The following is a 23,035-nucleotide window of genomic DNA, read 5'->3' as shown; positions in this document are numbered from 1 at the left end:
AGTCAAAATACAAATATAATACTTTTTCAAATGGTCTGTTTCTCTCTGTGTGCAGGGAGTTTGAAGCAGCTTAAAGATGTCCAGTGAGAGGAGCCCAGAGGTGGTCGGCTGCGGTGCCTCCATCATGAAGAACGTCTGGGAGATCAGAATGCGAGAGTATGAACTGAAGATAAAACTGGAGCAGGAACGGATACTGAAGAGTGCTCTGCCCTCGTAAGGGAATGCATTTGTATACGTGTTTTGTTTGTTTGTTTGTTTATTTTATTTTATTTTATTTATGAAAGCTTTAATAAGACCATTTTTGTTAGTTATTTGAGTCAAGAGCACAGTAAACTCTACCTTCTGACAGCCCTAAAGTATAACGGTGTTACAGAACTTACTGTCTTAATCTCTCAGAATATCAGTTACTTCTGATAAAGCAGAACAAGTCATTTTGATGTGCAAGTCTTACAGAGGTGAGCTGGTTTCTATATGACTTTTTGTTGCACTTATTTGCACTTCCATTTTTTCATTTGGCTTATGTCCAATTCAGTAACATGAGCCCAAATCTTAAAATGTCTTAAAATGGTTTAAACTAGATTTTTACTAACTTCTAACATTTTGTATTTCTCTAAATATGAGCTTTGCTGTCACAGTGTACATGTTTTTGCACTAGCACTTTCTTTCAGTGACACCTAGATTCTCTTCATCTCTAATACCCAAGAAAATCCAGAGTTCTGGTGAAAGTAATGGGGAGAGAAGAAAAGTTTTATAGATGATAATGCTGAAAGACTGACAAATTATTGAAATTAAAAGTGTTTCTTATGCCTAAACTTTGCTTTCATAAAATGAACATAAAATATCAGGGATGATAATAATAAAAATAATAAAAAGGTAGAAATTATAGTGTGTCCTACAAGTAGAATTTGATCCATCACGAGACTAAAAGGTCAACAGTTAACCCTGATATCAGAGCTAAGAGAGGAGGTACATGTGCTAGAATGCATTAGATGTCATGACACTTTGGGTAGCTCAGGCAGCTGAACTGATTTATTGGGACGTGTAATGAATACCTGAACAAAGTGACACAAATTACAGTTGGCACTCAACACTGAAAGAGAGAAGTAATTTTTCACTGTACATGAAACATAAAAATTAAGACACTTTAAACCACAAAAATGCACAGAGGTTTCTTAATTTCCTGAACCAGGAAAATCAGATTCTGTTCTATTTCTGTCTATGAATTTCCCTCTCTTGCTATATTCATTAAAGTGCATTTGAATTCAGTGTTTAGCAGTAGTTAGAGCTAATATTCTTATAAAACGAATACCTTAAAGTCAAAAGCCAAGTTGTGACTGTAACTTCAACACTCTTTGAGAAGCATAGGGCTTCAGCAGTTTCATGTCATGTTGGGGCATTCTCTTTTTCACCTTTTCTTGTGGATTCCAATTAAACAATTTTTCGAGTGACATTTGACTGGTTGCACTGAAAGGTTCAGTTTAGAGTTGAATATTGGGAGCTTGGTTTTAACATAGCTCTAGATCTCTAGACAGGTCGCAGGATTGTGAAGGCTTGCTGAGCTTTCTTGATTCTGGCTGTGCCTTTCTCTGTATCTCTTGAAATGCTTATTTTTCTCCATGTAAGGTGAATTCATTCGTATTTTCCATTGCCTGTCCATCAACCCAATAGCTCCTTTTGTTTGCTGTAGATCTCCAGGACTTTATTGTTCTAATGGATGATTTTAAGGCACAAGCACAGTAAAATCTCTCTGAACCCATCAACTTTAAGAAGTGCAAGGTCACCTGTAAAGTCATGGTCCTCCTGACTGCTAGGCAGCATAATGATATCATAGAATCAGTATAGATAAAATGATATAGATGAAAATATAGACAAAAATCTTCAGGGCCCTAAGCCAAACCTGTGTGTTAATTTTAATTTCTTGTCTCCTGATTATGTAAGATTTTTCCAATAAGTTTCCAAATAAAGACAGGCTTTGTATATTACAGTAAGACTCCATAAGCAGGACAATGTAAAAGAACATAAACATAAAATAAATTGTGGTGAGCTGATTCATAATGAATACCTGAGTTTTCTGAAAAACCACTGCAGAAGTTTTTAAACTGGATTTTACTAGCTAGGCCCATGTCCTCATATTAAGTTTGACAGCATTTTAGTAGGTAAAGGTGAATGGCTTGGACATGAATTGAGCTGCGGTTTGGGGAAGGCCTCGAGGGGGACTGGTGGTGGCTCCCGGGCCTGGCAGATCCACATGTACTAAATAGAAGTGAAGAAGTTAAAGAATTGAAAAGGGGAGGGAGGGAGGGTGGGTGGGGCACGTAAACGAGAATGAACAGTTTGTAGAACTGGGGGAACCTATATAGATGAGAACTGGAAGGAGCGTGTTTGGAGGCGTGGTCCCGCTCCTGAAATTCTGATACTTAATCTCCAATTAAAGGTGGTGAAAATTTTCCGGTTGTCAAGATGAGCATTATATGAAGTTCCAGCCTTCAGTCTTTTGTAAAAAAGGCAATTATTCCTGCATTTATGTCCATGTTTATGTAGTTGGAAAAAGTTGAATGAAGCTAAAAACATTCAGTCCTGAACAAATTAGTGCCTGATAAAAACAATTTGTCTGAAAAGTCCTCATTTTATAACTGTAAAAATCACAAACATGAAGTGCTCTTTATTCTAATTTCAAAATCAGCTTTCTTTTACTGATTTAGGCTTTTACCTGAAAGTTGAATTATGTACTTTATGAATAACATTAGTTGTATCACATGATAATCACTCCAGGTTGTAAAAATTCAAGTGCAAGAACAACATAATCATCATGGGCTTATTGTTTACATTAAAGTGTGATGATTGTTATAGGTTATGCATTTTTTTTTCGTCTATGTGTGTTTCTACAGAATTAACCAGGACTGGGCAAATCGAATGGTTGCTAAAGTGGTAGGATACAAAAGGGTGGAAAGGAAAATTAAGCCACCTGAGGCTCAGATAGACAACAATATCTGGAAGAGCAAACAGCCCCAGCTTCCTCGTACTCTTCCTCATGTCACAGGCTCAGGTCCACTCAGCAGACCAAGAAGCCACAGCAAAGGCCTCTCTACTGCAGTTCCCAACCTTAAAGACAAAAAGGCTCAGGACAAAAAAATAAATAGGCTGCAATTACTCATGTTCATAACTCAAACTCAACCTTCCACTTTGGTGTGGGGGAAGTCATGGAAGTACAATAAATCCTTGCGATCACCAACAGAGAGCGCCATAGACTGGGGCCAGTGCTGGATGTTTGCGACCCAGCAACCTTGCTCTGAAACTGGGAAACGTTGGTCAAATGAGCCAAATGTGATGAATCCACAGAACCTTAATGTCTGGATAAAACCTGACAATAGGAAGATGGATTCACAGCAGCTAAATTTGAGTCTTCCCATTGAAGATTGGCAGATGTCCTGGAAAAAATCTGATCCATGCAGCAAAGAAGATACAAATGGAGAGAATATCCCCAAATCTGGATTTTTCACATTGCTGCTTGAGACTGAGCACCACGATGAAGTCTTGCACTCATCTGAATGGAGTGAGTCATGGAGATCAACCAAGTCAGCAATTCAGCAGGATCCCATCAGTGTTTCAGATGATGGTATATTGAATGAGTGTGTTGCTAGGAAGCAAGACAACAATCAAGAGATAAGCTCCAAGTGGGAAGAATGTTGGAGGCTTGTAAACCACCATAGCTGCAAAAAATCTGAGGTGCCTCAACACAAAAAATCTCAGAGGCCAGAGTGGGCAAACTCATGGCGAGTAGCTACGGTGGTCGTTAACAAGTCTCAGAATTCAAATCCCATTTTGAGAAAAGATGATGACTTTAATGACCACAACCAACACAAAGAGCCCTGTTTCCACAAAATCATGCCTATGTCACATGAGCATAAAGACAACTATCTATACTTGCAGCACTGCAAAGAATTTAATGGAGTCTCTGAGTGGAGCAAGTCATGGCAGGTGACCAAAAACAACTCAGAACCGTGTGAGGAAATAAAGAAAGTCCTTAAGGCTTTGCCACCAAGGGCAGAAACTGCTTTGGAGTCTCAGTTGTTGGACAACAACACTAAGGTGTATTTTTCAACTTCAGAAGAAGCAGATTTACAGTATGAAAAACTGAAACACAACATAATATATCAGCCAAAGAGAGAATTCAGCCAGTCTAAGTTATTTCTTCTGAAATATTTAGAAAAGAATCTGCCTTTCTCAGAACTGAGGGACTCTTGGAGGACAATAAAGCATAGAATGACGTTGGAGAGAAGAAGACTGAGGATAAACCTACTCAGCTCTTTCAAAGATTCACAAAAGGGGGGTTATATGAAGCCAGCTGCTGCAGAGTGGAATGACTCATCGAAGTTTACATGCCAGCCCTTGTACCAAGTGCCTGACCTGTGGCAGCAGGGTTGGTCCACCCCAGCTCAAAACCGTGTAGCTCGAGCAAAGTACCAGAGCCACATTGTACTTATGGCATTCCCTAGTAGTGAGGGAACTAGGGAGTGGTGTTTGAAGGAATCGTGGAAGTTCTCAAGAAACCAGAATCGATCAGATCCTGGACAGAAAAAGGTGCAAATCCACCAAGGAAATGGTACTTCTCACAATCCTGACAAATCATGGACACAAGGGAGACATGTCACTGCAATTTCAGACTGGGAGGCATCCTGGATGGTCTCAGAGACTCAGTTGCATCATGATAAACCCTCCTTAACTCAGTGGAGAGAAGCCTGGAAGTGGTCGATGTACCACACACACTGGACTGAATCAATGCCTAGAGAGAACTGGGTGAATGAATCATTGGAAATCGAACACCTAAAGAGGAAGACTTCCATGGAAAGAATCAAAGCTAAAATGAGCTGGTCTTTTGACAGCCAGATTTTCAGGGAAAGATACCCTGAGAAAGACTGGAGCCCTTCATGGAAAGCTGCATCTCTTTTAAGTCATCAGCCAAGTCATTTTGGATCTTCAGAAATAGTTAGGCAAAGTATAAGCAACACTATTCAACAGCAACATGCCAGTGCACACGAGCATGGATGCAAGTGGGGAAAGTCATTCAGACTTGCCAACCCAATGCCACAAGTGGAAAAATCCTGGCTGGAGTCCCCTTCTAACCATCAGTATACAGTCGAATGGTCAAGAGAAAAGAAAATACAAAATAACATCAGAAACATGTGTGACAACAATACACCAAACTACAGCCTTTGGAAAAACTCCCATGAGTTTCTGCAGAGTGCCAAGGTGCATAACAAAGAGAAAAGAAAGCTAAAGGGAACCAGTGACCCAAGGGTCATCATAACAAAAACAGCCAAAACAAGAAGGCATTTGTACTCCAACAATGACAAGGACAAACAATTAGAAAAGAAGTGGGCAGGATGCCACCTCTTGGGCAAAACCCAACCACGTTCAAGGAAAGGTAGTTCTGAAAAAAAGCTAAATCCTGAGGATAAAACCAATGAAAAGTTCCTTGAAGAGTGGGAAGAATCTTGGAGATTCTTGGTTAGGCCTGATAGTTTGAAAAAGCAGATGTCCTTCAAGTCGCTGTCAGGTTGGAATGAATCCTGGAAGTTCCTATTTCCACCATACAAACCTCTCAATGGCCCAAAAGCAAAATAAGTAGAACATGACTATGTAGTTCATTAGATTTGTGAATCTCTGTCTTTCAGATTATATGCAAACCCTTAACTAACAAGCTAATGGCTAGCTAATTTTTGGTAAGCTAATTTTTTAAATTGGCCTCTAGAAAGAAATTTACACATTTTCCCCTTTTTGTATAAAGAGCTTCACAACAAAAATACTAAAAATAAATGATGAGTTATTGTATTGTCAGTTTCACAAGGAGAGGAAGGGACTCTTGGTCTTTTTCACAAGTAACTTAAAAAGGCTGGACAAAATGTTTGATTGGCATTGCACACTTTTTCCAATCATTAGGACACAAAGGCAAAGGTTAATTTTAGCATTTGCAAGGATGTGCCTTTTTTAAAAATTAATTCAGTGGCTAAAAGTCTTGTTAAAGTGCGCTAAAGCATTCCCCTAACATATTCTGGCTACTGTAAGAGCTGAACCAATTAATTTCTGGTATGCACAATCAAAACTAGTATTTATGATTGAGGAAAAACAGAGTAAGTGAAGTTATACGTGAAGTTTGAATTGTTGAGGAAGGAATTGTAGTAGCTGGACAAAGATACATGAAAGTGCTTGGTAGTGTTTATGAAAGTGAATATAATGTCAAATAGGGTATTTCAATTGAGGGAGTAAAAAATTAGTCTCATGAATTTCTGCACCGTGGTACAAAAACTACTATAATTATGAATATCATGTTCACTTGTACGTTAGTGGCTAAAAGGAACTTCAGATCTGGTTTCAGACATTAAATGTTTGTGCATCACAGTTTCATAATTCCTTCACTTAATTTCCTGCATTCATTGTTGTTATAGGACATGATATTTACATTTAATACTGATATTGGTGCACATTAAATAAAAGAATGTTTGTTTTTATTAAAATCCTGTATCTTGGCTTGAAGGGCAGTGCTAAATATAAGGTCAGTTTTTAAAATGCATAGTCTTCACACTTTGGCCCAAATGTCAAAGTTAGAACATCAGAAAAAGTACCATAAAATTGGACCCTTAAGTCACTCTTATACCTGTATTTCAGCTCATTTGGTTCAAACCAAGGGGGAAAATGATTTACTCTTTCTCTACACATTTTGCTGATTGTTTTCTTAATAGCAGTTGATATTTGAGAAGTAAAGCTTTGTAGTTAAAATTAACAGAGACACTGTTGCTATTTTAAAAACAACCTGGTTTAAATAATGGGTCAGATACATGTCACTCTTATGCATCTGACCTCTTCAGTGCCAAGGAAACAGAAAATCTGGATGTTTATGAAGTACATGTTTTGGAAATATATAAGTTCATAATAGCATCTGCTGAGGCAATTCACTTATTATACTGCCATGCTTATAAAAGTAGCAGGCTCACTGAGAACACCTAGTGGACAGGATCAACATGAAACAAGTTTAGAGTTTTAATGCTGTCAGACACATTTAGTGCTTCCCCTGATTAAAAGTATATAAGCATGAAAATATAAATTTGTTGCTATTATTACATTGAGGCTATTATGCTGTTTGCTTTGAAGGTTTTCTGTGTTGTTTTTGAATTATGTACCTGTACTACAATACAGATGGTACAGCAATAAATAAAGTTATGATTATTCTTGCTAATGGTTGTCTTGATATATTTCTTGAGACTACTTTGCTGTAACACGCTCTATTATTAAAGGGTTACTTTGGTGATAAAACTTGAGGACTGTTATTATAATCATTTAATGAGATTATAGTCAGAATTAGTCATTTTCTAATAATATCTCAATGCCAACATGAAAGTTATTAAACTAGATAAAATTATCTGCAGCACAATCAACACTATCAGCTAATTTTCTTGCTCTCTCACCAACAAACAGTTCACTGTCACAGATTATATTGTAATCTTATTCGTTATTGGTAAGAACAGGTAGCTGTCTGCAGAGAGTACATTTCTAATATCCCCTTTTCATTACCTGCTCAGCATCGAGACTAGATGAGGAACAAATTGAAGCCTTTAGCAGCTAAAAACTTTGGTATCGAGATGAGCGGTGAGTATGAGAAAGTCGGCATGGATCCTGTGAAGACCTTTGTTATTTCAACAAACTTAGACTTTGACGTGAGCTGTGAGGGCCGACACTAACTAAGGTTAGCAGATCACTTGGTGGCAGATAGTGGTGAATGCTGGTCTTAAATACTCACCCGGACCATAACAGCACAGCTCTACTGAAGTGAACTGAAGTGACTGGAACATCTGAATTCAACGATTTCAACGGGTGAGTGAATACGTTTGACACTATAGAGTAAAACACTTTTAAAGAATTTGTTGCATTTGTTGCCAGGTCAGACTTGAAAAGGATATTTTTTAATAACAAGGACTTTATTTACTTTATTAACAAGGATTAATAAAATTAGCTAAGGTCGTATTAATTAAATGACACCACAGAGTGTTGTTGGTTTTTTTTTTTGATGATCTCTTCAAAACCTGGCAAAAAACTTATGAGTGTGAAAAAAATACACATGTGTAACCACCCACATGTTCTGCCATTTAGTTGCCTTACAAACTAACACAATAAAGCAGCAGTAATCTTATCAAACAACTTTATTAAATAAACATTTGATTTGAATCAAGAAATGCTGTATACGCAGCAGTTATAACTTAGTGAAGACTCCTTCACATTAAATCAATTTTTGTTGTAGAAATCGTGATAAAGCCTGTTTTTCTGGTCTGCAGATTGTGTTGACCTGCTGTAGTTTTCTGTCATCAGCAGCAGGATGATCTGAGGATCCCATTACAGGTGCAGTGGACTCCTGCTGCTGTCTGACCTCACTGACACCTGACCCGAGAGCAGCAGCAATATCTGGTCTGTAGCTTCAGTATGTATAGAGAGTTCAGTAAGATGTTTAGGAAGTATATGGTCACATGAGCAGACCAGCAAACAAGTCATTGGACAGTTCTGGTGATGCCATCAGTCTTTATATGTCAACAGTGTATTTTGTTGAGTCACACTACACGGCACTGAGCCTTGCAGCCTTATTTCAGTCATCTCAGGTAGCCTTGAAGTATAAATAGTTGTTTACAAAGCTTTATTAGTCCAAACCACAGGACGTTTCCCATAAATAATGAAGAAATTAGATGTTGTGGACTCTATAATGTTTTCACCAAGTTAGTAACTGGAAATGTGCTAACATCACTAGAAATAAATCACACAATAAACACAATAAACCACTAAATCTAAATGTCACAGAAAAGGTGAGGTGTGTAGACAGCATGAACAAATCAAGCCCCATCTGAGTATATGTTAAATATTGAAACCTCCCAAATATTTCACAGGAATTGGCCTCAAAAACCATAAAAGGTGAATGTAGACAATGTTAAGTCACCCATCCACCTTGGAAAGCCCAGGTTTTCATGACCAAAGGTCAGGCACTTTACCTAAGTAAAGTTTGGCTGCTAGCAAACTTGTCTCCAAACATGGCAACTACTGTCCAGACAGTACTGAAATTATGAAAACACACACCAAAAATGAATAATGTAGAAAAAAAAATTGTGAAAAACTGCATCTGTTGAAATGTGTTGACTGTGTGCTGACAGTGGCAAGGCACATCTTTTAATTTGAAGAGATCAATGTTCTGTTGCTGGTTTGCTACAGGCAACTGTAGCAATTTAGTACCAATCACAAGGATGTTTTTGGTGACGTACCCTCTTTATGACTGATTCTATCTAGCAAGAGCCAGGAACCACTCACCAACCAGCTGGAAAGAGTAAATTTTTCTCAGTTTATCGGTGGTTTCCAGATGGTTACCTACCAGTCTGAGGCCTTTGCAGAGATGAGACAATCATTACCTTTAGGCCTCAAGCATGAGCTGTGAAAAGGTTTGTCACTTCACTGTTGTTATGAAGCAGGAAGCACTCCACAGAAACCTTTTTTTATGAGGTTGTACACTTGTTTATTTCTTTTGTAACGTTGAACATTTTAATGTGGGACCCTTGGTGAAACTCCTGTATTGCCTTTATTTTTTAGTTGCAGCCAACAAACTGCTATTGTGGAGGAAACTGGAAACTTTTCCCACTTAGCAGCTTTTAAATTAATTGGGTACCATGAAGGAGGTTGCCCTTTTCTTCTTTTTCAGAGTGTCCCTTTCCCAAACATCTGGTTGGATTACACAGGCTAATGGCACAGTTTCCTTCAGCTTTCATTCCCACAAGCTTCACACTTTTTGAAAGCTAGAACCAATTTTGTAAACCAGGACAGCTTCACTTCCAAGTACTCCAACTGTCAGGAAGACAGTTAACCCAGCTTTTCCCACAGAAGCCTGGATGCCTGCAATCTGACATGGAGAGGTGTTTCAGACTCTTTGTGCTGATTGGCTGACTGCCAATCAGCACTGACTGACTGAGAAATCTCTGGAGGAGGAGCGACGGCTTGGATCCTTGTAATAGTAAATGTGCATGTTACAGCTGATTTAAAAACCATTTGGTTTGCGATTGGTTTACACTTGCAAGCAGCTGTCCTGTTTGTCTATGCAGCTGCACCTGTTAATTAAAAATCCATTTAGATTGTGCACAATTCATGTCACTTCTCTGCATTTCCATGCAGCCGGCTGCTCCTGTCCTGTTTCTCGTTGCCTCACCCTGAAAACTAAATTTAGAGCTCTGGATCTGTTAGCGTATGATGTAAAAATAGCAAAGAAGGGAAGCCTTCTCACCACAGAGCAGAGACACAGGACACACTGAGTGTACGCTGGTAAAAGTTAAAAGCAGAAACGGACTAAAAACAGAAAGAGAGTAAGACAGAAACCTCTGGAGCTGTTGTAAAGTGTAGAGGCAGACAGGCGCGCACACAGACAGTCAGTAGTGAACACAAACTGTGATCCACATTAATGCAGAGTTACATGTAAGAAGGAATGTAAATAAAACAACTGAGACACAGAAAGACTTCAGGTAAGTTGGAATTGTTATTTTTATTTTTACATTTACTGACCTTCCTGTATGTTGTAGTGAATTGGTTACTCATATAAGTCATTTCAATTAGATTGTTGAAGAAAAAATACTACAGATACAGAATGAAGAAAGCTACATTACACGTCTGTGTGCATCTGTAAGCTAGGGCTAGACTATAACACAGAAGCTCAAGGCTCAAAAACTGCTAGAAGCATAAAACACTTATATCTTGGACATGTCAGTGGTCACGTTTCACTATGGGTAATGTAGGCTCCCAGGGTTAACTGCTTGGACTGTCAAGTCTTACAGTAACAAAAGGATTACATTAATAAAAGCAAAACTTAAAAGACACTTTTAACCCTCTCAGGTCTACATCACCATCCGTGATGACCCAAACCTGAACTCTAACCCTGGACAGTCAGATTTTGTAATTAAAATTTGTTTTTCATGTTCTCTCAGGTCTCATCAATTAGGGAACATAGAGAACAACGATTTTCACAAACATTAAAAACCTTTCCACAATAGCCTGTTTACTTTTCTCTAAAATGTTGGATAGGATTAGCACCTGATGACTTAGACCTCAGAGAAATCACTTCCACCCATTCACAGAAAAACTGTAATAAATGCAGTATTTGAAAGACCTTATTGATGCATATTTTACATATGGTTAAATTAAAAGCCAACATTATCCATTAATAAATTAATATTGCTGAATGCAAAAACAAAAGGCAACTTTGGTCAGACGTTCATCTAATCTTTAACTGCTAGCCCAGGAGCTCTGAATGTCTGTCCAAGGTTTATTCTTATTTCCTTTTTTTATTAACTTTTCTGATTCCTGTACTTCGCTTCAGTAAAGCAACATCTTTTATCAGGTACAGAATATGAGAGAAGTTTGCCTTCAGGGCTTTTGAAGACATTGTGAAAGTGTTTATTAGCACCATTACGAAGCATGTGTCATGGTGCTTTGGTTTTGTGTTTTTGAACTTGGATTCTTTTTTTAACGAACTTAAGTTTTGGTTTGTTTGGTTAGTGTTTGGATTTTTGGTTTCTTTTGATCTCTTTTGTGAGTTTTAATTGATGTGATATTAAGTCTTTTTTCCATTTTTTACTTTATGGTTATTATAGTATAGAGTTTAGGTTATTGTCATATCTTTTTTTCTGATTTATGTACTGAGCAGTTGTAGTACCGTGTTAATACCTTTGTCCCCCTGTGTTATTTTCTCACTGATATGTCTGTGTTAGTTCTTTGTTGGTTATTTCCTGTTTTACTTTGAAAATTCTTTATGTGGCCTTGTGTCATATTTATTTCCTGTATAGCTTCCCCCTGTTTCCCTGATTCTCTTCGCCTGTTGATGGTTGCTTTTTTATGCTCCCTCCTGTTTCTTGTGGTGTAATTAGTCCACCGTTCATGTTTAGTCCATTTTTTTTCTTTACTGATTTGCTGTTTTAGGTTCTCTCTTATGCTGTAATTTTTACAATTCTGTGTGATTTTTTTGTTTTTCTGAATTTCTCTATCATTACCCTTTAGTCCTAGTTTATAATTGACTTTTTATCAGCCATTAAAGCTCACTTATTGCTATGGGGCGACCGTGGCTCAGGGGATTGGGAAGCTCATCTGTAACCGGAAGGCTGCCGGTTCGATCCCCCTGCTCTGTCTGTCCTGGTCGTTGTGTCCTTGGGCAAGACACTTACCCTACCGCCTACTGGTGTTGGCCAGAGGGGCCGATGGCGCGATATGGCAGCCTCGCTTCAGTCAGTCTGTCCCAGGGCAGCTGTGGCTACAACTGTAGCTTGCCTTCACCAGTGAATGTGAGAGTGAATGAATAGTGCAATTGTAAAGCACTTTGGGTGCCTAGAAAAGCGCTATATAAATGCAATCCATTATTATTATCATTTGTCCTGCCTTTGGGTCCTCATATTTGCACTCCACCAGTTGTGGCACGATTACTTTTCTAACCAAGTAATTTTATTGCCAAAACCTAAACGTTCAACACAAAAGTTCATTTAGAACAGGAGCACTTAGAAACCTGTGTGTTCTCGTACCACCACATCCTCCAACCTACAAAGAAAAATGAAAACTGTTAACTACTTTCCCAGACTCCGAGGAGAGGATCGATAACAGTTTTAGCTTTATGTGTCAAATATAAAGAGAAAGATGCATCTTTAGCCTAGCTTATCACAGCTGATACTTGCAAACTGGGATATGTTTGGAAAGGTTTTATTTCATTTATATATTTAACCCTTCCAGGCCTGTAGTCATTTCTTTTCTTGAAATTATTGTCATTTGATTCTTGTTAAGTGTCCAATGGGGAAATCCTCTGCACTGAGGTGGTGAAGAAGATGTGAGGTCATTTTCTAATTTTAGGTCATCTTTAGTCTGTTAAGTATGCTCATTTATTTACACAGACACTGCTAAGTCCAGAGTCAGTTTTCCAGACAGACAAAGATTAAATTCGGGGACTTTTCTGAGTTCACTGTACCTCTGACTCTTGTGGTCCATATAATTATAGTTTATCAAAGTACCATACACATATACTGTGTATAATTTGACTCATTATCTATAGAAGATTTTGAGAATCTTCATTTTATTTAAATAGTGAAAGCCTCTCACTATTTTTGAATCATAATAGTACAAACCATTGACTGACAGCAAAGGTATTAACATATAACATTTTTCAGATTAAAATGAAGAAACTGACTTTATTATTATGTTTAAATGACACAGAATCACCATCTTTCCTGAATCAGTGCTGTGATGTTTTGTTGTTTTCGCTCCTTGAAGATGAGATGAGTTTAATTTTAGAGCATCGGTGGTGGTCTGGTGTCACAGTTACATGAGCCAGTATTCAACAAGACGCTGCACTGAGAACTGGACCAAAGCTGGGCTCATAACTGTGTTGAATTATCGGTATGTATCTAAGAGGAGACGAGGTGGTGATTACTTTTTAAGTACCAATTTAAAGTGTCGCGACTGTTTCATATTGAATAACGTTTCTGAATTCAATACGGAATGAAACCCTGTTTATCTAGATAAGCTCAGTGGTGTATTAGTAACTTAATTTACTAATTACTCAAAACTGGAAACATATTTTGAAAATCCATACAGAGAAAACAAGGTAAAGAATGGACATTTGGTGTGTTGTGTTTATAGGCTGCAAATGTTATGTTACATTTGTGTGTTGTATTGTATTTGTGTACTGTGGGGATTGTGATAATCTTCTGAATAGGTTCACTACTTCATAGTTTAGTTCATGTCTTTGAAATTATTGTGGTATAACTGAAAAACCAAACTAAACTTCAAGGAATACAGTCAAGGTAGACAATATGACATCTGGAACCAAGAAATAAAAATCTGGAAAGGATATTTAAAGGATATTTCAATAATTAAAATGTTGTAATGAGTAACCAAATGATGCTCCATAGTGGAGTCGTTCACCTTACACTCCAAAGAGCTCCACTTTGAGACCAGATAGAAACCTGTGCCTCTGTATGTTGCAAGACCCCACAAGAAAGTTAATAAAAATAATCTATGTAAAAATTTTCATTTTGAGGCGCATTGTTCCAAGAACGTGCAGCATATGTCTTATTGTTTTTTCCTGCAATTTTGAATAACTAATAATACTTAAAGTCAGAAGTAGCCCATGATGTATTTTCAAGAGGAGTAAAAGAATCAGCAGATTTCTGGTGATTCTTTACAAGCACAACAAAAAAGCCCCATTTTCAACACAGGAGCCTTTGCAAGAGACAAAACCTTTACAGGAACTCAGTCAACTCTCTGCATCAGTTTCCAGTGGATGAATCAGGGTCTAAATGAGGAATACAGACATCCAATTCCAGTCTGGCTTTTACACGTTCTTCCTGCCACTGTCACATTAATGTTATTATAAAATCTTTATTTTAACAGCTAGTCTCATTGAAATTTAGATCTATTTTTAGAGACGTGTACAAAAACGTGTCCAAATATTGAGACAAACAGCTACATAATAAAACCGCACATTAAAATTGATCACAAATCAAGAAAAACATATACAAGAGTAGTTTCAGATAGACAAATATGACCCTTTAAAATGTGTTAGGGTCTAAACAGTTGATCATGAGAAACAAGATTTGTTTCTATACAACAACTCCAATCTTTATCCTTTTTGTTATTAATTTTCTTAAATGATGTTCCACTTTTTTTTTTTTACATTTTCTCATGGCAGGTGCGCCACAAATGCCATTTCAAATCAATGAGTTTATAAAGCCATCTAACAAGTCTTCATCTACGCAGGTTTACTAACCTTTGTGATTGTGGAGCAGCTGTTTTGTGTCCACTATGGAGGAAAGTCAACGCACTTACAAAAACTCCATATGATTATTTTCACAACTGTGATAGTAAAACACTAAATTAACTACCTAATGTGATTTCTTTTATATGGGTAATGGCTATAAATAGCTGAAGATAGTGATGGCAAATTCTTGAAAAATAAAGGAAAAATAAAGGTGTCCCAAATCTTGCTGCCTAATTAAGAAACCCTTCAAAAGCCAAAAAGCTGAAACTACTGTCAAGCCTATAGTTCAGGAGTTTTGGGTTACATTTGGTCTCCGAGCTGGCCTTAAGAATCTGAGATTGGACCCTAATGAGGTTTCTGTCATTTGGAAGAAAAAAACAAACTCTGAGGGCTTCTGATTGTTGTTTTATTTTTATTTTTTTTAACATCTCTCAGGTAGCAAGATGTTGTCAACAAAGGGGGAGCAGAGAACATTCAGCAATGGGCGTCTGAGAGACCAGTGGGAGAAGAGAGCCCAGAGCATCGCCAACGAGAACAAAAAAGAGGAAGAGTGGAAGCAGAAAAGTTCCATCAATCTGTGAGAATAAACATTTGTGGGGGGGTTTCTGTACACCGTAAAGAAAATTGTAAAATTTGAAAATACAGCTATAAAGATTTTCAGATAAAACATTTTTAGCATTTTTTTTCCCAATTTATCATCACATTATTTTACCAATTCCTGAATCACCCCCAACATTCAAAGACAACAGTAAAATCAAACTTTAATTGTCAACAGATCAGTTTACTTTAAAAAGCTGAATAATCTCTAATAATTCAGTTTACAGAAAAAGCTTTTCCAAAGTTCTTTACCACATTTAACTGGTCCCAAAGTGATCACTTAAATCAGCTCAAACTTGCTTATGGAACTTGGGCTGACTTGAAAAGACACACAAGTTTGTTTCTGGTTGAACATTTTTAAAAAGTAAGTTTTACATGAAATACATTTTAATTTTCATAAATCATTTAATTAATAATTTGAGACCAGCCTGTAATCACCATCCAGGAGGTTTGCTGCTTGGTCCACAGCTGATGAATGTTTCTGTACCTAAGATTCTGTGTACATGTACACTGAGTCAACTTATTTTTTCTTTTGATTTGCAGGCTCTTCTCAAAATGGAACTATCACTGGCTTGTTGCTAATGGAGACAAGATGAAAGGTGGCATAAGTGAGTTTAGGAGGGTCACGAGCAGTGCAGCTGAAGCAGAAAAAAACAAGCCCAGAATTCGATTCAAAGTTGTCCCTCCTCCTCCTCCCAAACCCAAAGCCGACCCTCCTCCTCCACCTCCTCCGAGAAGTTCAGCGTCACCCAGACTTCGAAGGCAAAAGCGCAAAGTAGAGGTTGATGCATTTCGGATCTGCTGGAAGGACTCCTGGATGAGCTTGAAGCCACCAAAGTATCTTTTTTTGAGAGCCCAAGAGTTGCAAACTAGATTTCTAGGGTTCACAACCATAGAGCTGACTAAGAACACCGAGTACAAAGCAAAGGGGAGCGGACTGGAGGGTGAATGGATGTTTCCTACGCATAAGTGGAATCAATCTTGGAAACAGGTACAAACACTGAAATTTTTGGGGTCTGGGACATGTTTTGGGTAAAGTCCTGACTACACAACGTAGCTTAATAGAAGGAACTTCCAAGGTGCCATACATGTAAAAGCGCCTAAAACACTGAAACAAGGGCAGAAAAAAGTGAACAAAATAAATCTTTAAATATCCTTCAAGGGACAAGTCAGTCACCTGATCTTAATCAAACAGGGTGTGCTGTTCAATTAACGACCTGTTCAGATTTTGTAGATAAAATTGCAGTGATATCTTGTTTTTCTTGTTTCCAGGTGAAGAGTCCAGCCCAGTTGGAGCTTTCTGAGGCAAAACAGTTTCATTGGGATATTCTATTTGAAAGAGAGAACGTTTGTAAGGTTGATATAGAAACGTATTCTCTTCCTGTTTGGGCTGGCACCTGGAAGATCATGAACTTTCCTTTCAGGCAGGAGAAAAAGGACTGGGATCATCTCTGGCCTGATTACCAACAAAAACTAAGCAACAACTTTGATCAAGTACAACAACTAGAGGAGGAGGTGGGGATCATTACAATGACTGTTGTATCATTGATTTCTGCTCTTTATGGTTTGGCCACATGCTACATACACTTCTTAATATTTTTATTACCACTCTGTGTTTGAATGGTCAAACAGGATGAACCCTTTGACTGGGAGGATTCATGGAAAATGTCTGGAGCAGAATTTGAAACAGAAGAGTTCACAGATGATGAGACGCAAAGTGAGAGTTCCTTCAGTGCAGACACTGAAGTTATGATGACTATAACTGATGTGTGCGTGCCAGGATGGAGCAAATCCTGGCTACTTTCAGCAGCTCCTCCAGAGGAAGGTGAAGAACGCCAGAAAAGCTGGAGCACGTGCTGGGGATACAAGCAGCAGCTCAGGTGAGTTCCCACTGTGTTCTGAACCTGATAGTAAACATAAAAAGGCTATATTTGTAATAAGAGTTATGTAGACTACTTATCTTGTCTTATGATAAGGCAACTTGATATTTTGTAAAAAGGTTTGAAAGCTTTTGTTCACTAATAAATGAACAGGTCATTTAAAAACAATTTTGTATTTACTCAGGTTATCTTTGTCAACTATTACAAAGCAAAGCAAAACAAAACCAACCAAACAAACAAACAAATAAATAATAAATCAGCAGTGTTTGTACAGAGAAGCTAGACACCCAAACAGAAACAAAACAGCTACAAGACCCATCTCTCTGTTGTGGTGTTGCATCTCTTTTTGGTTGTTTTTGTGATCTTACCAAAGATGGACCTGATGGGCAAATCAGTTCACATGTCTTCAGATTCAATTCAGTTTTATTTAGTGCCAAATCACAAAACGGGTCCCCTCAAGTAGTTTTTTGTTACAATATAGTCCCTACAACAATACATCATCAGCACATCGTGGCAACAGTGGGAAAGAACAACTGCCCTTTAAATAGAAGGAACCTCCAGCAGAACCAGGCTCAGGGAGGGGCGGACATCTGCTGTGACCGGTTGGGGTGAGAGAAGGAAGACAGGATAACAGACATGCTGTGGAAGAGAGCCAGAGATTAATAACAAGTGTGATTCAATGCAGAGAGGTCTATTAACACATGTTGAGTGAGAAAGGTGACTGGAAAGGAAAAACTGAATGCATTACGGGAATCCCCGGGCAGCCTACGTCTATTACAGCATAACTAAGGGAGGTTTCAGGGTCACCTGGTCCAACCCTAACTATATGCTTTAGCATAAAAGGAAAGTTTGAAGCCTAATCTTAAAAGTAGAGATAGTGTCTGTCTCCTGAATCCAAACTGGAAGCTGGTTCCACAGAAGAGGGGCCTGAAAACTGAAGGCTCTCCCTCCCATTCTACTTTGAAATACTCTAGGAACAACGATCAGTGTTGGTCAGGTTACTTGAAAATAGTAATTAGTTACTAATTACTGATTACTTCTCCAAGAAAGTAATCCTGTTTCTTTACTGATTACTTATTTTCAAAAGTAATTAGTTACTTTACTACTTACTTTACTACTTATTTTTTAAAAGCATGATACACAACCTGAATATGTAATAAAACAATAAACCTTTCAGCCCAATTCTATTTTTTATGCATAATCCATCATATAAAATTTTATCAAATGGAAAAGTCTTTCTTTAAAAATTGTTTTATTAGTTTTAATCTTTTAACTATGCACATTGCATATAATTTAATTTTTGCTTGATGCAACAGTCTTTGACTTGAAGAATTTGTTTAACATTTAAACTTATTTTCTGCATATTCCAGCATATAAAATAAAAATAATGTTTTTTGTTTACACTCAATCTTTCAAATAGATGCAAGTAAAACAAAGCAAAAAATAATAAGTCCTGTCGCTCCTAAATCTATTTTCACCTTGAGTGGGGCGAGTGGAGGTTTGCCCAGTGCCATAGTGGCCATGTCAGTGGGGCATCTGGGGATTTCTTGCTTGCTCAGATTTGAAGTTTAATTTTTCGCTGTAGAAAGACATTTTCTTCCCACGCAGAGTGTACAGTGGATGCTAATGTTTTGTCATTTCTTACTTCCAAGCTTAAACACTACATGGTCGTACTCTCTCCCGCACTCCATATTATCCATTGTTGATCTACACACGTCTGTTGCTGCCATGGATGTCGCATGCTCGTACGTCATTGTCATGAGTCATTGTCATGACATTGTCATGTCATTAAGATAAGATGGGGCCTGAATCCCACGTGGTTTACTATTTCTACTGTCAGTATTATATTTCTGTGTAAAGTTTTTCTTTATGTTCATTGAACCAAACCATGATTTCATCCACAGGTGGTGCAAAGCTTCTGTGAACTCCAATCATCAACACAGTGCCATGCTGGAGAGAAAACGCAAAGCTACAAACTTCCTCTTGACATCAGAGTTGGACGAGGGGATGAGAGACAGCACTGAGTGGATGGACGCCTGGAAGGCTCCAAGAGGATGGTTTAAGGTAGAGGAGGAGGAAACAGAGGAGGAGGAGGAAGCAGAGGAAATATATGACACAGGGGAGGAGGAGGATGAAGGAGTGGATAATGAGGATGGAGATATGGATGAGGAAGACGAGGATGGAAATCTGGATGGTGTGGAGGAGGATGAAGGAGTTGCAGAGGAGGAAGCTTTCAACAAAAATAATGTAGACAAAAAACCAGAAGAGGAAGGGAAAATAGAAATAGTTATAGAAACAGAAGAAAAAGACCTTAACAAGAAGTCTGAAAATGATGAGGATGATGAGGAAGAAGATGAAGGAGTGGATGAAAATGATGAGGAGGAGGAAGAGGAAGAAGAGTATGAAGATACTGACAACAAGAAGGAGGGAGAGGAAGAAGACAATGAAGAGGAACAGGATGAAGATGGTGGAAGGGAGGATGGAAACAAAAAAGCCAATCAAAAAGATGGCAATGAAACAGATGATGATGAGGAGGAGGAGGAGGAGGAAGAAGAGGAGGAGGTGGAGGACGGGGATGAAAAAATTGAGGTAGAGAAGCAGGAAAAAGATAACACAAATCAAAATGATCAGGGTGAAGTAGAAGAGGAAGAGCAGGACAGTGAATTAAATGAACATGAAAAGGATGACAAAGTGGAAACGCTAAATGAGGAAGGCACAGACGAAGAAGAGGAAGTGAATGCAGAAATAAAGGAAGAAGAGGAGGAGGAAGACATAGAAGATGAGGAAGAGGAGAACAAGAATGGCATAAATAAAGAGAAAGAAAACCATGATGGTGGCAGGGATGAAGATGCAGAGGTAGATGAGGAAGACGAGGAAGATGAGGATTATAATAACAATGAGGATGACACAAATTTATGTGAGAAAGAAAAATACAAAGAGATGGACAAGAAAGATGAAGGTGAAGAAGAAAACGAAGAAGAAAAAGGGGGAGAAGAGGAAGAAGAAAAAGAAGAAGAAGAAGAAGAAGAGAAAGAAGAAGAAGAGGAGGAGGAAGAAAAAGAAGACAGAGAAGATGGTGGGGATGTAAAAAATAAAGCAGAAGGAAATAAGAGTAGTAGGGTTAATGTAGATCAGGAGGAAGATGAAAAAGATGAAGATGAAGACAAAGCTGATGAAGATGAAGAAGAGGATGATGTGCAAAAGAATGAAGGCAATGAAGTAGATAGTGAGGATAAAGAAGAAGAGAAAGAAGCAGACGACGACCAGGGGAGTGATGAGGATGGTAAAGACAAAGAGGAGAATGAAAATGTTGACATGGAGGAAAGTGGTGTAATATCTGAGAAAGATGAAGAAGAAATGAAAGAGAATGACAAAAAAGCTGACCATCACAAGGATGAGGAAGAGGAGGCGGAGGATGAAGAGGAGGAGGCTGGTGAGAAAGAAAATGAAGCAGAGGTTATAGTCGGGAAAAACACAGAAGAAGAAAAGAAGGTGAAGAAGTCACAGAAACAAATGAAATATAAGCCCGTTGTCCCACTCCATCTGCAGTTCCACAAACTGAACGCCTGCTTTCCCTCCTGGAAGCAATCATGGATGGTGGCAGTAGCTCACAGAGGAGGTTATGATGGTGAGGATGAGGATTATGAAGCGGGCGAGGAATCGGAGTTGAGAGCTTGGAAGGATTCATGGAGGATTTGTCGCTATAGGAAGCCAGATGATGATGACGTGGTGTGTTTCTCTATGGAGCACCGGAGTCAGCGGTATATGGGACTGACGCATGAAAAAGACGGCATGCCAAAGAGTGAGTGGACTCTGAGCTGGAAAATGAACAAAGAAAAAGATGAAGATGAAGATGAAGAAGAAGAGGAAGAAGGAGAGGAAGAAGAAGAAGAGGAAAGTTAAAATTTTCTGAGAGGGGAAATTAGAAGGGCTGGATGGTATTTATACCTGATATGAACTAAATGTGCCAAAAGCTGGGACTGTCATGTCTTATTTCAGACGCTGAACAGAGATGCATTTAATCCAAACGTCTGTTCTGCATGTTCAGGTTTAGGCTACGCTACTGGAAACCTGCAAAAACATGTTTATTTCAACTGTTGATGCCATCAACAACCTCACATGCCCAGAAGGAAGTTGCTAATGCAGTTAGCCATTTATGTGTTTACTTTGGGACAGATTTGAAAACTAGAGTCGTGATTTTTTTTCTTTCTTTCTTTAAAAGCTTCAGAGAATTTATGCTTCTTATATAGTTTGGTGCTGTTTTGTGAGCCTCCTTGCTTGCCTGAATGTCAACAATCGAAAGTACAAAGTTAGCATGACAATTAATAGTAGCTATGTGAGCTAGCCAGCTCTCAGTCAGTAAAAACAATAGCATTAACATAAGCCCGGAAATCCACAGTTCATTATCAGTGGCTTTCAGCAAGAGTTCTCCAGGTTTTCTGAAGGTCTTTGAGAGGTTTTTCTTTTCAGTCATTTTCAGTCCATTCCTTTTCCTTCCCATTTTCAGAGAAATAATTTTTTGTTGAGTATTTGTTAAGCATGAGCCACTTAACACTGGCCTAACTCAATGGATAAAACAGTGTAGCCTATACATAACCTAGCAAAGAACCTGTTTTAAAGCATTATTTTACTAGCAGTCTGTTACAAAGACACATAAATCATAAAACCCATGAAATAGTATTTCTGCATGAACAAAGAACTATTAATTGAAAACTTGGCGTAAATTGAGTGAGATGCATCTGGCTTTTGATTCATCTGCTGCTTCCCAAAGTCACATCAGAAATGGTCTCAGTGGAAAGGTGGCTGTCGAGAAGCCATTCATACAGAGGGGAGACAGGGAGAAAGACTGAGGAGTGCCAAATTACACAAGTACTGGACTGAAAATGCACTTTTTAGTTAATAGCTGCATCATTTAAGGAAATGAGTGTTGGCTCAAGACTTCAGCACAAAGCTGCATATTCTTGCCATGTAATGTTTGACTAATATATGGTATCAAATGCCTTGGAGTGGTTGAAACGAAGATAAAGTGCTGGACAGCTTAAGAAGAATGTAGCAAAGGAGCCAAAAGCCAGTTGGCCTCTTTACTCTCAGCATTCAATGCTGACAAGTTTAAAAACTATAATACTTTTGGCTGTGCTAGCCATTGCCATGACATTTGGTTTCCTTCTAGACCCATTTATAATTAATCATCCTAAAATTATAGCAATTAATTTGATAAGTACACTCAGGGAGCATATCCTCCACAAAGGCCAACATAAATTTCACAGTTAAAAAAAAAGTTATCCAGATAAAAAGCATGAAATGTTATGGGTTCTTCACTGGCTGATGCTCCACAGTATCATTTGATTAAACTTTATAAAATTCTTGTCTTTGACTTGAGAAATTTAATATTAAAAATGATAATGCACAAGGAAGTGTCCTGCTGTAAGATTACAATATTATTATTTTCACGTTTACAGTTGTAGCTGCTTTTTCATCCTCTGTTACTAAATGTCTGCTAACTGCCTTCCACTGCTAGACTGTTTGTGCCATTAAATAGCAAAGCTCTGAGGGTGATAAAGATGTACAGTTTACCCCACATCAAAACATAAAAATCAATGTTGATCAAATCTTGATCTAATGGCTGTAATTGGTTAACACGATTTACTGACAGGGTAAAATATGAAGCACTTTAAGAGAGATGACTGAGGTTTCTCTGATTTCTAAAGTAAGAAAATGTCATATTGGGGTTGTTGGATGGAAGAGGCTG

The 23,035-nt window shown here is 38.2% G+C and overlaps 2 protein-coding genes across 2 annotated transcripts; both read left to right on the top strand.

Moving 5' to 3' along the window:
- The first annotated feature begins 99 nt into the window (after positions 1–99).
- On the top strand, positions 100–5,669 carry LOC120441281. The gene is made up of 2 exons (XM_039615696.1): positions 100–213; positions 2,889–5,669. The coding sequence occupies exons 1-2, from the start codon at positions 125–127 to the stop codon at positions 5,623–5,625; spliced, it is 2,826 nt and encodes a 941-aa protein (XP_039471630.1). The 5' UTR covers positions 100–124; the 3' UTR covers positions 5,626–5,669.
- Positions 5,670–10,476: 4,807 nt separating this feature from the next.
- Positions 10,477–23,035, top strand: LOC116311376 (midasin-like). Its single transcript, XM_039614554.1, has 6 exons — positions 10,477–10,538; positions 15,245–15,386; positions 15,950–16,397; positions 16,679–16,921; positions 17,039–17,286; positions 19,191–23,035. Exons 2-6 carry the CDS (start codon positions 15,253–15,255, stop codon positions 21,187–21,189), a joined length of 3,072 nt encoding a protein of 1,023 aa, XP_039470488.1. The 5' UTR covers positions 10,477–10,538; positions 15,245–15,252; the 3' UTR covers positions 21,190–23,035.

Source organism: Oreochromis aureus, linkage group 7 (assembly GCF_013358895.1).
Source record: "Oreochromis aureus strain Israel breed Guangdong linkage group 7, ZZ_aureus, whole genome shotgun sequence".
Lineage (NCBI taxonomy): Eukaryota > Metazoa > Chordata > Actinopteri > Cichliformes > Cichlidae > Oreochromis > Oreochromis aureus.
The sequence above is the reverse complement of the archived record's forward strand: the minus strand, read 5'-3'. Positions and strand labels throughout refer to the sequence as shown.